Source organism: Dromiciops gliroides, chromosome 1 (genome assembly GCF_019393635.1).
Source record: "Dromiciops gliroides isolate mDroGli1 chromosome 1, mDroGli1.pri, whole genome shotgun sequence".
In the NCBI taxonomy this organism is placed as follows: Eukaryota; Metazoa; Chordata; class Mammalia; order Microbiotheria; family Microbiotheriidae; genus Dromiciops; species Dromiciops gliroides.
This window is the reverse complement of record NC_057861.1, coordinates 387,444,128-387,460,241: the sequence shown is the minus strand read 5'-3', so window position 1 is coordinate 387,460,241 and position 16,114 is coordinate 387,444,128. Positions and strand designations below refer to the sequence as shown.

Below are 16,114 nucleotides of genomic sequence, written 5' to 3'. Positions count from 1 at the left end.
ACACAAAGAAAGTTCTAACTGTCTTAGTTTATTTACTTTTATGTAAAGGGGATAATAATGGAGTTTGCATGCCAGGATTGTTGTGGGGATCACATGGTTGTAGAGTGCTTGGCATAGGGCAAGTGTTATATAAAGTGTGGAGCAAAAGCATGCAATTGAATTAAGAACACATCGTTGGTAAATAAATGTTTTTTGTTTCAAGTTGTAAAAAATTCCTAATGTTTTAAGGTATAATGTTTCTAGATTTTCTTAGAATGTATAAATTAGTGAACAATTGTATCAGTTATGGTGAAAAAACAATTTCTATCAGGGTAGACAAAGTGGAAATATTGTGATATTGAATTAATTTGTTAGTAAATATATACTAAAGCAATAGCAAGTAATAAGTGGTGAGAAAGATCTTGCTGTTTAGATATGAAATTATTGGTATTAAGCAATAGTTAAATTAGTGTCTGAATTTGATATGTATAAGATATACTAGTGAACAATGGTAACTTATGAACTGTCTTATATCACCTTAATAGGAAATAAGAGTTTACCTATGATTACTATTTGGAATTAGAACATGTGTAAGAACACATGTAGAGTTTTTGAGTCATCTCAAAGATTTTCTCAGTTTTAAAGAATTCTGAGGGCAGTACCCTCTGTGGTTGAGTAGCACATTTTCTAGTCTGTTCCTGGTATGCAATTTGGGATTGTTTACACTTATTTCAACTATTGTTTGTTTTTGAGCATCTCAAGGAAAATTCATTTGTTTGGTGTTAACTTAGGGATGAAAAGCATCAAATTAACATAGGTAAGAGTATGGTTAATGCTTGCTACCTAGGATATATGATCCTTGAGAAGTGAATTCACTTGAAGTACTGATTGTTTGAGTTTGCTATTTAAGACATTATAGGACTATTTATGACATTAATTAATATTGTCACTGTAGGAATACTACATTACTCCTGAGCCAGTAAACAGCCACGATGCCAGCAACCCTGAGAGATTTTACACAGCATGATTAGCAGTAGATGGTCGGCTATCATGGGAAAGGCTGGGAGAATGACTTTGGCAAGAGCCGAGGTAGATTTTTCCTGGCTCAGTTTCCCCAATGTGTCATATGGGTCCCATCTAGCTGACTGTTGATTTTGAGCCTGACTCAAGATACCTGGCTGTCTGCAGAGCTTCTGCCTGGAGTGGACATGAAGTTTGGCAATGTATTATTCCCTTAGAGCTTTCTCTCTCTCTTTTTTTTATGGCAAATTCCTATAATCATGTCACTTGATCAGCACGAACACAGTAATGTCTCTTTATCCCTAGGTTAATCTTGGTGAGATGCAGGTATAAGATTCAAGCTATTTGGCCTAGAAATTCTAGTCCCTTTTGGATTCTAAACAACTAGAATGTATAAGCATTTAGCTTTGTTATCTGTCTCTTTTTAGTTATGTATTTTAAAACTGAATCAGAAATATATCAAGCTTATTTTGAAAAAAATAATTTTAATGAAACCAGTTTTCTTAGAAGGAAGTAACTTATAGAATATTTTGTTACACCTGTGGAGAGATCAACTTTAACTTTATTATATAATATGGAAATAACACCTGTCTGTGAAGCATGTCCTATAATACAAACATGGTTTATTATAGACAACTTACTTGACATAAACTGTTTTGAAACTAATTAAGTGTCAGGGCAGCTAGGTGGCACAGTGGATAGAGCACTAGCCCTGGATTCAGGACGACCTGAGTTCAAATCCGGCCTCAGACACTTGACACTTACTAGCTGTGTAACCTTGGGCAAGTCACTTAACCCCAATTGCCTCACCAAAAAAAAAAAAAAAACCAAACCCACAAACTCCACCCCCTCCCCCCAAAACTGAAACTAATTAAGTGTCACCCTTAGTCTTTACTAAGTTTTTATGTAAGTTCATTTGTGGTCATCTTCTTACAAAGGTATTCTGTAACCTAAGTTTTATGTGAGGATTAGATCTTAAACCATTGAGGAAAATTTTTTAGAGAAATAAGGTCAAATGGATATATATGTAATCTTCCTTCTGTGGCATTTTGAAACATTTAGGTCATATGGCTCACATGTATCAAGGTAGTGGTAACCCTTTGGCCTGTTGTTAATAATGTTTGTCAGATACAGAGTTAGATAAAGCTATGAACAGCCATGTTATAAATTTTTTAAGGTTCAGGTAAACTAAGAGACCTTGATTTTGATAAAAAGGGCAGAACCATAAAGTTTGAGGTAGTTTTTACTACATGGACTAGTTATTGGAGGAGTAGAATTTGAGAAACTATATCAGTTTATATTAAGATCTGTTTTGCAAGAGATTTTAACAGAATCTCTACAAGTAATTTGAAACCAGAGAAGTGAATCCATTGAAAAAGTGCCCTGGAGACAAAACATCTTCCAGACTGCCCCAAGAAAAGGAGTTCCAGAGACCAGATAACTGACTACATGGAACATATGAGATCCAAGATGAAATTGCTCATTGAATTAACATTGGGAATACATAACTGAAATTATAAAGAGACTTGATATTAGTTAATGCTGTTAGTCATGTTTACCGTTATAATCTTGGTAGTTATTGACATCATTTCCTTGTGTTGGTTGTTACCAACAATATGATAAAGATAGAATTTTCCAAGGAACAAAAACAGTCTTGAAAGGACACTATTGGATTTTTGGCCAAAAACTGTTTATATGTGTCTCCCCAAGAATTGGACAAGTATATGTTATATTGGGATAATTAGACCCCAGTTTTTCTCCTGAAAGATACCTATGGGACAGGATTAGGTATTCAGTTGTATGAAGCTGTATGTAGGAAGGTAGCTCATGTACCTGTTCAGAAATGGAATTCTTGGTTTGAGGGTGGATAGTTTTCATGGCTAAATGGAAGCTGGTGGAAGCAATTGGGGTTATTTCTCCTATGTGCCCTGACAGCTCTATTAGTCATACACTGCCTAATTCCCTGCTTAATTATTAATTTAATTATTAGAGTGGTGGAGGGAATGTAGGTAGTAACTCTATCAATAGGAGCTGGAGAAGGGTATCAAATGATGATCCTTCAATGATGGATTAAACAAAGTCTAGATCAGGAGATGGAAGAAATGGTGGATAAGATTTACTTGTAATGGGAGGAGAACAATGGGTGAGGAGAGATACAAATGAAGAAATAAAAAGAGGAAGAATTGAGAGGAATAATGCGTCCTCCTCAGTAGGCAGGATACATTATTCAAACCCCATGGGCCTATCTCCTTTCCTAAATTTCCCTTCCTGAGTTAAAGTTAGATAACAAAGAATCATAATGGCATCAGATGGCACCACATTTCTTGTACAAAATGACAAATATGGTGATATTTTACATATAACCCATTTCTGATTGCTTGCTGCCTCAGAAAATTATTATCCTCACAACAACCCTAGGAGGTAGGCACTATTATTATCCCTACTTTACAGATAAGGAAACCGAGGCAAACAGAAGTTAAATCACTTGTTCTGGGTCACATAGCTAGTAAGTGCCCAAGGCTTATTTAACCTACGTCTTCCTTACTCTGGGCCCTGTGCAACTTAGCTATCATAAATATAAACAAGAATAAAAGAGATAAGCAGCGCAATAACATGATGCTTAAAATCACCATTAACAATTAATAAATACCAGAATTAATATATGTGCACCTATAGCATAGTATTTAAAAACTTAATGGAAAAGTTAATCAAATTGGAGGGAAAATAAATAGTAAAATTATAATAGTGGGCAACCTTAATATATGTCCTTTGGACTCAGAAAAATCTAAAGAAAAGATAAATTAAAAAGATAAAGTATCTAAAGAGACCTTTAAAGAAATTAAAGATGATAAAATTCATGAATTTTGTATGAGAATAGAAAAGAATTTATATATTTCTCAATTATAGATGGCACCTTTACAAAAATTGATCATGGATCTGGACATAAAGACCTCACCAAAAATTGAAAAAAAGCAGAAATGCTAAACATAATTTGCTGGTCATAATGCAATGAAGATTATATTCAATAAGGACCCATTGGTCCTTAAAGAAAGAATAAAATGTAACTAGATAGCCTAATTCTAAAGAATTGATGGGGAAAAGAACCCCTTATAAACATAACAGAAAATGTAAATAATTAAATGATAATAAAGAGACAACATACCAAAATGTATAGGATAGAGATAAAGAAGTTCTAGGAGAAAATATGGGAGGGCGGAGCCAAGATGGCAGAGAGAAATCAGCAAGCTGCCTGAGCTCTCCTTCTGTCCCCTCAAAAAGAACATTAAATCAAGCCTCTGGATGGATTCTGAAACTACAGAGCCTGCAAAGAGACAGAGATACAGTCTTCCAACCAGAGATAATTTAGAAGACTTCAGGAAAAGGTCGGTCTGACTCGGGCAAAAGGGAGGCCCAGCGCAGGGCAGCAGCCCAGTGCCAAGGGGGTTGGGGCAAGTCAGCAGGAGCTTTGGGCTACAGCCGAACAACTGAAGCCACTGGAACCTGGCTCAAAAATCTGGTGCCCAAGAAGGACAGTGGAAAAACCTACCTGTACCAGCCGAGAGGGCAAGTTGCCAGCTGTAGGGCCACGGACAGGACAGGCGTGAACAGGCACACTGACTGAGTATGCGCTCAGACAGGAAGTGCAGAGGGCCAAACTGCACACACTATAAAGGCATCAGAGTAAAAAGCCAGCCACACAGCACCTATACCCCTGCACAAGAAGCCCAAAACAGGGACCCTGGTGCCCCCAGAGCAGACCTTAACTTAAAAAATAAATAAATAAGCTGCAATAATGAGTAAGAAGCAAAAAAAGAACCCTCTCCATAGAGAGCTTCTGTATCAATAGGGAAGAAGCAAACACAAACTCAGATGAGGACAATACCCTCAAATTGCCTACATGTGAAGTCTCATGAGGGAAGATGAATTGGTCTCAAGAACAAAAAGCCTTCCTGGAAGAGCTCAAAAAGGATTTAAAAAATCAATTGAGAGAGGTAGAAGAGAAAATGGGGAGAGAAATGAAAGCAAAACAAGAAAACTATAAAAAAGAATCAGCAGCTTGGAAAAGGAAGCACAAAAATTGGCCAAATAGAAAAAAAAGAGCATAATTTCACTGAAGAAAACAATGCCTTAAAAATTAAAATTGGTCAGTTGGAAGATAAGGAATCCATGAGACACCAGGAATCAGTCAAGCAGAATCAAAAGAATGAAAAAATAGAAGAAAATGTGAAATACCTCATTGGAAAGACAACTGATCTGGAAAACAGATCCAGGAGAGACAATTTGAGAATCATTGGACTGCCTGAAAGCCATGACCAGAAAAAGAATCTATACACCATATTCCAGGAAATTATTAAGGAGAACTGCCCTGATATCATAGAATCAGAGGATAAAATCATCATTGAAAGAATCCATGGATCACCTCCTGAAAGAGACTCCAAAAGGAAAACTCCAAGGAATATTGTAGCCAAATTCCAGAATTATCAGGTGAAGGAGAAAATACTCCAAGCAGCCAGAAAGAAGCAATTTAAATATCATGCAGCCACAGTCAGGATTGCTCAGGACCTGGCAGCTTCAACATTAAAGGACCACAAGGCTTAGAATATGATATTCCAGAAGGCAAAGGAGCTTGGATTGCAGCCAAGAATCTATTACCCAGCAAAAATGTTCATTCTCTTTCAGGGGAAAAGATGGACATTCAATGACATTGGGGACTTTCGATCTTTCCTGATGAAAAGACCAGAACTGAATAGAAAATTCTATCTTAACATACAAGACTCAAGAGAAGTTTAAAAAGGTAAACAGAGGGGAAAAAAAGGTTACTCAATTAGGTTAAACTGTTTATATCCTTACACAGGAAGATAATACTCATAACTCTTAAGAACTGTAAATGTATTTGGGCAGAGAGAAGGACTTTACACAGAGGGTATAAATATAAATTGTCTTTGATGTGATGATACAAAGAAAATTAAGGGGTTAAAAAGGGAGTCTATGGGTAGGAGAGGAAAGGGGAGGTGGATTGGGGTGAATTATATCATATGAAGAGGTGAAAAAAAAACCTATTACAATAGAGGGAAAGAAAGGAGGGGTGAACATTGTTTCAACCCTACTCTCATTAGATTTGATTCAAAGAGGGAATAACATATACATTCATTGGGATAAAGAAACTTAGCTCATTCATTAAGGAAGCAAAAGGGGAAGGGAAAGGGGGGACTGATAGAAGGGAGGACAAAAGCAAGGGAGAAAAGGGTAAAGAAAAGAGAGGGGGGGTGATAAAAAGGGAGGGCAGATTGGGGGAGGCAGGGGTAAGAAGTAAATCGTCGGTGAGGAGGAATAGGGTGAAAGAAGGGGGGGAAGTACAAAGGGGGTAAATAGAATGGAGGGGAATAGACAGTCAGTAATAGTGAATGTGAATGGGATGAACTCTGCTATAAAATGGAAGCGAATTGCAGAGTGGATTAAAAACCAGAATCCTACAATATGCTGTTTACAAGAAACACATTTGAAGCAGAGAGATACACACAGAGTAAAGGTAAAAGGTTTGAGCAGAATATATTATGCTTCAGCTAAAGTGAAAAAAGCAGGGGTAGCAATCCTTATCTCAGACAAAGTGCAGGCAAAAATAGATCTCATTAAAAGACATAAGGAAGGAAACTACATCTTGCTAAAAGGTACTATAGATGATGAAGTAATATCAATATTAAATATGTATGTGCCAAGTGGTATGGCATCCAAATTCTTAGAGGAGAAGTTAAATGAGTTACAAGAGGAATTAGACGGTAATACTATACTAGTGGGGGATCTGAATCTCCCCCTCTCAGAATTAGATAAATCTAGCCAAAAAATAAATAAGAAAGAAGTGAAAGAGGTGAATAGATTACTAGAAAAGTTAGACATGATAGATATCTGGAGAAAATTGAATGGAGATAGAAAGGAATATACCTTTTTCTCAGCAGTACATGGCACATTTTCAAAAATTGACCATGTATCAGGGCACAAAACCATCATAGTCAAATGTAGAAAGTCAGAAATAGTAAAAGCATCCTTCTTAGATCATGATGCAATAAAAATTACATGTAAGAAAGAGCCAGGGAAAAGTAGAATGAAAATCAATTGGAAACTAAATAATTTCATTCTAAAGAATGAATGGGCCAAACAACAAATCATAGAAACAATCAATAACTATATCCAAGAGAATGACAATAATGAGACAACATACCAAAATTTATGGGATGCAGCCAAAGCAGTGCTTAGGGGAAAATTTATAGCTCTAAATACTTACATGAATAAAAACAGAGAAAGAGGAGATTAATGAATTGGGCATGCAACTTAAAAAGCTAGAAAAAGAACAAATTAGAAATCCCCAATTAGATACTAAACTAGAGATCCTGAAAATTAAAGGAGAAATTAATAAGATTGAAAGCAAAAAAACAAACAAACAAACAAACTATAGAATTAATCAATAAAACTAAGAGCTGGTTTTATGAAAAAAAAACAATAAAATAGATAAATTATTGGTTAATTTGATTTAAAAAAGAAAGACGAAAACCAAATTACCAGTATCAAAAATGAAAAGGATGATGTTACCACAAATGAAATGGAAATTAAATCAATAATTAGGAATGATTTTGCCCAACTCTATGCCAATAAATTTGACAATCTAAATGAAATGGATGAATATTTACACAAATACAAACTGCCCAGGTTAACTGAAGATGAAATAAAATCCTTAAATAAACCCATATTAGAAAAAGAAATTGAACAAGCCATTAATGAACTCCCTAAGAAAAAATCCCCAGGGCCAGATGGGTTTACAGGTAAATTTTACCAAACATTTAAAGAACAATTAATTCCAATATTATACAAATTATTTGAAAAAATAGGTGAAGAAGGAGTTCTACCAAATTTGTTTTATGACACAAATATGGTGTTGCTACCAGAACCAGGCAAAGCAAAAACAGAGAAAGAAAATTATAGACCAATTTCCCTAATGAATATTGATGCTAAAATCTCAAATAAGATATTAGCAAGGAGATTACAGCAAGTGATCACCAGGATAATACACTATGACCACGTGGGATTTATACCAGGAATGCAGGGCTGGTTCAACATTAGGAAAACTATTAACATAATCAACCACATCAATAAGAAAAACAACCAGAATCATATGATTATCTCAATAGATGCAGAGAAAGCTTTTGACAAAATACAGCACCCATTCCTAATAAACACACTAGAGAGCTTAGGAATAGGTGGAGCTTTCCTTAAAATAATAAACAGTATCTACCTAAAACCATCAGCAAGTATTATATGCAATGGAGATAAATTAGAGGCCTTCCCAATAAGATCAAGGGCGAAACAGGGATGTCCATTATCACCCCTATTATTTAATATTGTACTAGAAATGTTATCTTTAGCAATCAGAGAAGAAAAAAGAATTAAAGGAATTAGAATAGTCAAGGAGGAAACAAAACTATCACTCTTTGCAGATGATATGATGGTATACTTAGAGAATCCTAGAGAATCAACTCAAAAATTACTTAAAACTATTAACAACTTTTAGCAAAGTAGCAGGTTATAAAATAAATCCACATAAATGATCAGCATTTCTATACATGACCAACAAAATCCAGCAGCAAGAGATAGAAAGAGAAATTCCATTTAAAGTAACGGTAGATAATATAAAATACTTGGGAGTCTACTTGCCAAGACAAACCCAGGAACTCTATGAACACAACTACCAAATACTCTTCACACAAATCAAATCAGATCTAAATAATTGGAAAGATATCAATTGCTCATGGATAGGCAGAGCTAATATAATAAAAATGACAATACTACCTAAATTAATTTACTTATTCAGTGCCATACCAATCAGACTACCTAAAAATTATTTTATAGAGCTAGAAAAAATAATAACAAAATTCATCTGGAAAAACAAAAAATCAAGAATATCCAGGGAAATAATGAAAAAAAATTCACAGGAAGGTGGGTTAGCGGTACCAAACCTGGAGCTTTACTATACAGCAGCAGTCATCAAAACTATCTGGTACTGGCTAAGAAATAGAGTGGAGGATCAATGGAATAGGCTAGGCACAGTAAACATGGTAGTAAATGACACTAGTAATGTAGTGTTTAATAAACCCAAAGACTCCAGCTTCTGGGATAGGAACTCAGTATTTGACAAAAACTGCTGGGAAACTGGAAGATAGTATGGCAGAAATTAGGCATAAACCAACATCTGACACCTTTTACTAAAATAAGGTCAAAATGGATACATGATTTAGACATAAGAGGTGATACCATAGGTAAAGTAGGAGAGAAAGGAATAGTCTACCTATCAGATCTTAGGAAAGGAAAACAGTTTATGACCAAACAAGAGATAGAGAATATTATAAAATGCAAAATGGATTATTTTGATTACATTAAATTAAAAAATTTTTGTAGAAACAGAAGCAATGCATCCAAAATTAGAAGGGAAGCAGAAGGCTGGGAAACAATTTTTATGGCCAGTACTTCTGATAAAGACCTCATTTCTAAAATATATAGGGAACTAAATCAAATTTATAAGAATCCAAGTCATTCCCCAATTGAGAAATGGTCAAAGGATATGAACAGGCAGTTTTCTGATGAAAAAACCAAAGCTATCTATTCCCATATGAAAAAATGCTCTAAATCTCTAATGATTAGAGAGATGCAAATTAAAACAACTCTGAGGTACCACCTGACACCTATCAGATTGGCTAAAATGACAAAAAAAGGAAAATAATAAATGTTGGAGAAGCTGTGGAAAAATGGGAACACTAATGCATTGGGTTTTTTTTGTTTTTTTTTTGCGGGGCAATGGGGGTTAAGTGACTTGCCCAGGGTCACACAGCTAGTATCAAGTGTCTGAGGCCGGATTTGAACTCAGGTACTCCTGATTCCAGGGCCTGTGCTTTATCCACTGCGCCACCTAGCTGCCCCCAAATTTGAGAATTGGAAGGTCCTTTAGTGGCTCTCTAGTCCAATCCATCTTTTTTTTTTTTTTTTTTTTGGCGGGGCAATGGGGGTTAAGTAAATTGCCCAGGGTCACACAGCTAGTAAGTGTCTGAGGCCACATTTGAACTCAGGTCCTCCTGAATCCAGGGCCAGTGCTTTATCCACTGTGCCACCTAGCTGCCCAAAACTTTTTTTTTTAAAGGCAATGGGGGTTAAGTGACTTGCCCAGGGTCACACAGCTAGTAAGTGTCAAGTGTCTGAGGCCGGATTTGAACTCAGGTCCTTCTGAATCCAGGGCCGGTGCTTTAACCACTAGGCCATCTAGCTGCCCACACTAATGCATTGTTGATGGAGCTGTGAACTGATCCAACCATTCTGGGGAGCACTTTGGAATTATGACCAAAGGGTGATAAAGCTGTGCATACCCTTTGACCCAGCAATACCACTTTTGGGTCTTTTTCCCAAAGACATCATAGAAAGGCGAGAGGGACCCACATGTACAAAAATGTTTATACCTGCTCTGTATGTGGTCGCAAGGAATTGGAAGTTGAGGGGATGCCCATCAATCAGGGAATGGCTGGACAAGTTGTGGTATATGAATATAATGGAATACTATTTTGCTGTAAGAAATGATGAGCAGGAGGAGTTCAGAGAAACCTGGAGGGTCTTGCGTGGGCTGATGATGAGTGAGATGAGCAGAGCCAGAAGAACATTGTACACAGTATCATCAACATTGTGTGTTGATCTACTGTGATGGACTATATTCTTCTCACCAATGCAATGGTACAGAAGAGTTTCAGGGAATTCATGATAGAAGAGGATCTCCAAATCCAGGAAAAAAAAACAAAAAAAAGAACTGTGGAGTATAGATGCTGAATGAACCATACTATTTTTTTGGGTTTTGGTGCTTTTGTTTTTCTATTTTGAGGTTTTTTGTCATTGCTCTGATTTTTCTCTTATAACATGACTAATGCAGAAATATGTTTAATGTTATTATGTGTGTGTATATATACATATATATATATATGTATGTATTTATAACCAATATCAGATTACCTGCTGTCTAGGGGAGGGGGGAGGGAGGGCAGGGAGGGAGAAAAATCTGAAATTGGAAAGCTTGTATAGACAAAAGTTGAGAACTAGCTTTACATGTAATGGGAAAAAGATAAAATACTTTATTACTTAAAAAAAAAGAAAATATATGTTACTAAGTGATTTGATCAACAAAAGAGAAAAAGCAAGTTATGCATGCAACTTAAAACCTGATAAAGAACAAATTTTAAAATCTCTAAATAACAAAGAAATTCTGAAAATTAAAGAAGGGATTAATAAAATTGAAAGAAAAAAGACCATCAAATTGATAAATAAAATAAGGAGCTTTAGGAGCAGCTAGTTGGTGCAGTGGATAGAGCACCGGCCCTGGATTCAGGAGGACCTGAGTTCAAATCCGGCCTCAGACACTTAACACTTATTAACTGTGTGACTCTGGGCAAATCACATACCCCAATTGCCTCACCAATAAATAAATAAATAAAATAAGGAGCTTTAAAAAAAAAGAAAAGACATAAATTTAATTAATATTATTTTTAATAGGTGGAGGGAGGGGAGGCATTGTCTCAAAAATGAAAAAGGGGGCGGCTAGGTGGTGCAGTGGATAGAGCACCAGCCCTGGAGTCAGGAGTACCTGAGTTCAAATATGGCCTCAGACACTTAACACTTACTAGCTGTGTGACCCTGGGCAAGTCACTTAACCCCAATTGCCTCACTAAAAAAAAAAAAAATGAAAAAGGATTTAAAGAGGAAATAAAGGAAATTACCAGAAACTAGTTTACCTATGTGTCAATAAAACTGACAATTTGGAGGAAATAGATAAATACTTTAAAAATATAAAATATCCAGGTTAACAAAAGAAAAAATAGATTATTTCAATAACCCAGTATCAGAAAAAGAAATCAGGCAAGCCATAAATGTACTCCCAAAGGGAAAAAAAAAGACCCTTCTAATATTTTTCTATAATCTAAATATGATGTGGTATCATATGGAAAGTAAAATCATATATCAGGAAAGATAAAGCAGAGAAAGAAAACTATAGACCAATAATACTAATTTACATTGATTCCAAAATGTTAAATAAAATTGTAGTATATAGGTTATAGCAACATATTAGAGAGGTTAAAAAGATTGTACACTATGAGCAAGTTGAATTTGTACCATTTATACAACAGAAACATTTTAAAAGGTGTGAACAAGCAGTTTTCAAAGGAAGATAGTCAAACTATCAACAATCATGTTCCAATCACTGTTAATTAGGGGGAAGCAAATTAAAGCACTTTTACATTGTACCTAATACCTATCAGACTAGCAAAGAAAAACAAAATGGGGGCCATGGGAAAACAACCTGTTGGTGGAAATATGAATTGGCCAAACATCCTAGAAAGCAATTTGAAACTATGGCCCAAAAGAATAGGCTTAGAACCCCAAAGAAATCAGAGAAAGAGGAGAAAAGATCAAAATGTGCAAAATTATTTATTTCTTGCTCAGTCATTTTTCCATTGCGTCAAACTCTTTGTGGCCCTGTTTAGAGTTTTCTTGGCAAAGATACTGGAGTTCATTGCCATTTCTGTCTCCAAAATATTTATTGCAGTTCTTTTTGTAGTAGCCAAAATTTGGAAGTTAAAAGTGTGTCCTCCTATTGGGAAATGGCTAAACAAATTGTTGCATATGAATGTAATGGATTATTGCTGCACCATAAGAAATAAGGAAATGCACAGTTTCAGAGGAAACTGGGAATATTTCCATAACATGATAGAAAGCAAAGTATGCAGAAGCAAGAGAACAATCCACCAGCCAGGCCCCACCCTTCTGCAAACCTGTAGGCCCCTAGGGAAGTGAGCAGTCTGGGCAGCATATCAGGGAACTTCACCAGCCACCTTACCCCCAGCACAAACCACTAGGAAAGAATTGACCCCACAGCTGACCAGGAGCTGGCCAATAGCAAGATCTCACCCCTGGGAGCTACCAGAAGAGAGACTCTTTTCCTAAACCAAACCAGCAGCAGTAGGCTCCAACCTTCTGGAAGATCTGCCAGAAAATTAGTATTCCGGGGCCTGCAAGCAGAGTGACACTGTTACCATAGAAACCCAGCACCAGGACACCACCCCTAGAGAAAGCCAGCCCATACCTCAGGGAAGCTAAAAAAGAGGCCAATCCCCCATTAACAGTCAGAAGGGAAGCACAATTTATAGAAGAAGCAGGTACCTAAGGCCTACTGTCCAGGCAAAGCCACCAGTGAGATCAAGAACCTCCACACAAAAATTTGGGGCAGTGCAAGAATAGAGACCGACTCTCTAATAAAAACAGCAATCACCCCCAAATGCTTTAAAATGAGCAAAAAACCTCCCAAAAAGCAAAATGAAAAAAGCTTGACTCTAGAGAGTTACTACGGTAATGAGGAAGATTAAGGCATAAACTTAGAGGAGGACAATAGTAACAAAATGGCTATGCATAGAGTCTCAAAGAAAAATGTAAATTGGTCTCAAGCCAAACAAGAATTCCTGGAAGATGGGCAGCTAGATGGCACACTGAATAAAGCATCAGCCCTCGATTCAGGAGTACCTGAGTTCAAATCTGGCCTCAGACACTTGACACTTCTTAGCTGTGTGACCCTAGACAAGTCACTTAACCCTCATTGCCCCGAAACTCTCCAAAAAAAAAAAAAAGAATTCCTGGAAGACCTTTAAAAAGGACTTTAAAAAGCAAATAAGAGAAGCAGAAGAAAAATTTGGAAAAGAAATGAGAGCAATGAAAGAGAACCATGAAAAAATAGTCAATAGCACTTTACAAGGCCCCATAGAGGCGAAAAGAGAAATAACAAACACAAAAGGACCCTCACCATAGGAGGCGACTATGGCTACAGGGAAACCCCAAACATCAATTCAGAGCAGCACAACATGGTCCAAATGCCTACATTAGAAGCTTCAAGGGGGAAGAAGGATTGGTTTCAAGACCAAAATATCCTCTTGGGAGAGCTCAAAAGGGATGTGATCATTCTGGTTGGAGAGCTGGTAGAAAAAGTTGGCAAAGAAATCATGAGAAGAGGAAGAGGGTCAACAGCTTGGTCAAGGAAGCACCCACGTTGACTGAAGAACACAACTCCTTCACAAATAAAACTGGCCAAATGAAAAAAGGATGTGCCAAAGCTCACTGAAGAATAGGATTCTTCTTTGGAAAGTAGAAATCCAGTTTAAGAGAAACCAATAGACCCAAGGTTTTAGAACAAAAACTCATTATTTGACAAAAACTGCTGGTGAAACGGAATACAGCGTGGCAGTGAGTGGGTGTGGACCCACATCTCACACCATACACTAAAATAAAGTCCAAATGAATAGGTGATTTACACCTAATGAGTGATCCCGTGATCCAGTGGAGAGAGAGCATGCAATAGTTTGTCCCATTGATGAACAGAGGAAGAATTGGGCACCAAACAAGAGATGGAGAGCAATACAAAAGCGCAGCTAGATCATTTAGATGATATAAAATTAAAAAGAGTTTGTACAGACAAACCTAAAGTCGCCAAGAATTGAAGGGAAGCAGAAAACTGGGAAAGAGTTTTTGGAAACAAATATCTCTGATCATGGCCTCCTTTCTCAAACAGAGGGAAAATGGAGTCAAATTCGTGCAAATACAAGTCATTTACCAATTGATAAGTTGTCTGAGGTCCTGAAAGGGCAGTTTGTAGGGAAAGAAAGCAAAGCTATCTCTAGTCAATCAAAACAAAAATGCTCTGGATCCCTATTGACCAAAGAAATGTCAATTACAATTATTCTGAGTTATCACCTCACACCTATCAGAGTGGGCAGGGTAAGTGTGAAAACTGGGATGCTCATCCACTGTTGGTGGAGTTGTGAACACATCCAACCATCCTGGAGAGCCATTTGGAACTAGGCCCAAAGGCTAGAGAATTGTGCCTAAACCTTGATCCATAAATGACTGCCAGGTTGATATTGTAAAGACATCCCCCCCCCCCAAACGGAAAACGACCTGATTGGTACAAAAATATGTGTATGTGTATGTGTATGTATGGAGTTCTTTTTGTGGTGGCTCAGAATTGGAAAGCAAGGCAATGCCCATCAGTTGGAGACTGGCGAAACAAGCTGTGTATAGGATGGTGAGGGAATATTCTTGTGCTGTAAGAAATGAGAGGCAGGATGATTTTCAAAAGGCCTGGAAAGACGTGGATGAACTGATGTGTGGTGAAGTGAGCAGAACCCAGAGGGCATGGTACATGGAGACACCAGTATTAATTGATGAAGTACAGTGAATGACTTAACTCATTCTCAGCAAGACAAAGTTAAAAGAGAATCCCAAAGAACTTATGTGCAAGCCTACTACTATCCACCTCCAAAGAAAGAACTGATATTGAGGGAACAGAGACTGAAGCATGGCGTTTTTCACTTTCATTCCTTCTTTGATTCAAGTCCTCGTGTACAAAATGATTAATACGGCTTTTTTTGTAGGTCACTGGAAAGGTAGAACGCACGCCCTATTGCTTAGGGCATCTGGAGGGGCAAAGGGAAGGGAGAGATAACACTTGGAACTTAAGACGAAAAAGAAAAATGTTGATTGGAAAATCAAGCTTTTCTCTTTTGCAGCGGGTGCGAAGACGCGGATGCTCCGTGGGCGTGTCGCTAAGTATCCGAAAGCACCCCAGAGGTGGCGGGAATGCAGGAGGGTTGCACCATCACAGCATCAGCTTCGACAAATACCATCCAGGTGACTTCAGGAAAGTGGGTATGAGGCATTCCCACTTGAAGAAGAACCAAAGCTACTGCCCAACCGTCAACCTTGATAAGCTATGGACACTGGTCAGTGAGCAGACCGGGATTGATGCTGCCAAAAGCAAGGAAGGGCTTGCCCCTATCCTTGGTGTCGTTCCCTCGCGGGGTACTGCAAAGTCCTAGGAAAAGGGAAAGTCCCCAAGCAGCCAGTCATCGTGAAGGCAAAATTCTTCAGCAGAAGAGCAGAGGAAAAGATTAAGGGTGTCGGGGGAGCTTGTGTCCTTGTGGCAGAAAACCAATGTTATCAAAGAAAACAAGTGTCTTTATTAAAAATAAAAGAAAATCAAGTAAATGTATAG

General features: G+C 37.3%; 1 protein-coding gene across 1 annotated transcript; it reads left to right on the top strand.

The window, feature by feature from the left end:
- The first annotated feature begins 15,100 nt into the window (after window positions 1-15,100).
- Window positions 15,101-16,114, top strand: LOC122749572 (60S ribosomal protein L27a-like). The gene is given in 3 exon segments (XM_043996007.1): window positions 15,101-15,289; window positions 15,630-15,914; window positions 15,917-16,114. Coding segments are annotated over 3 exon segments (672 nt in total).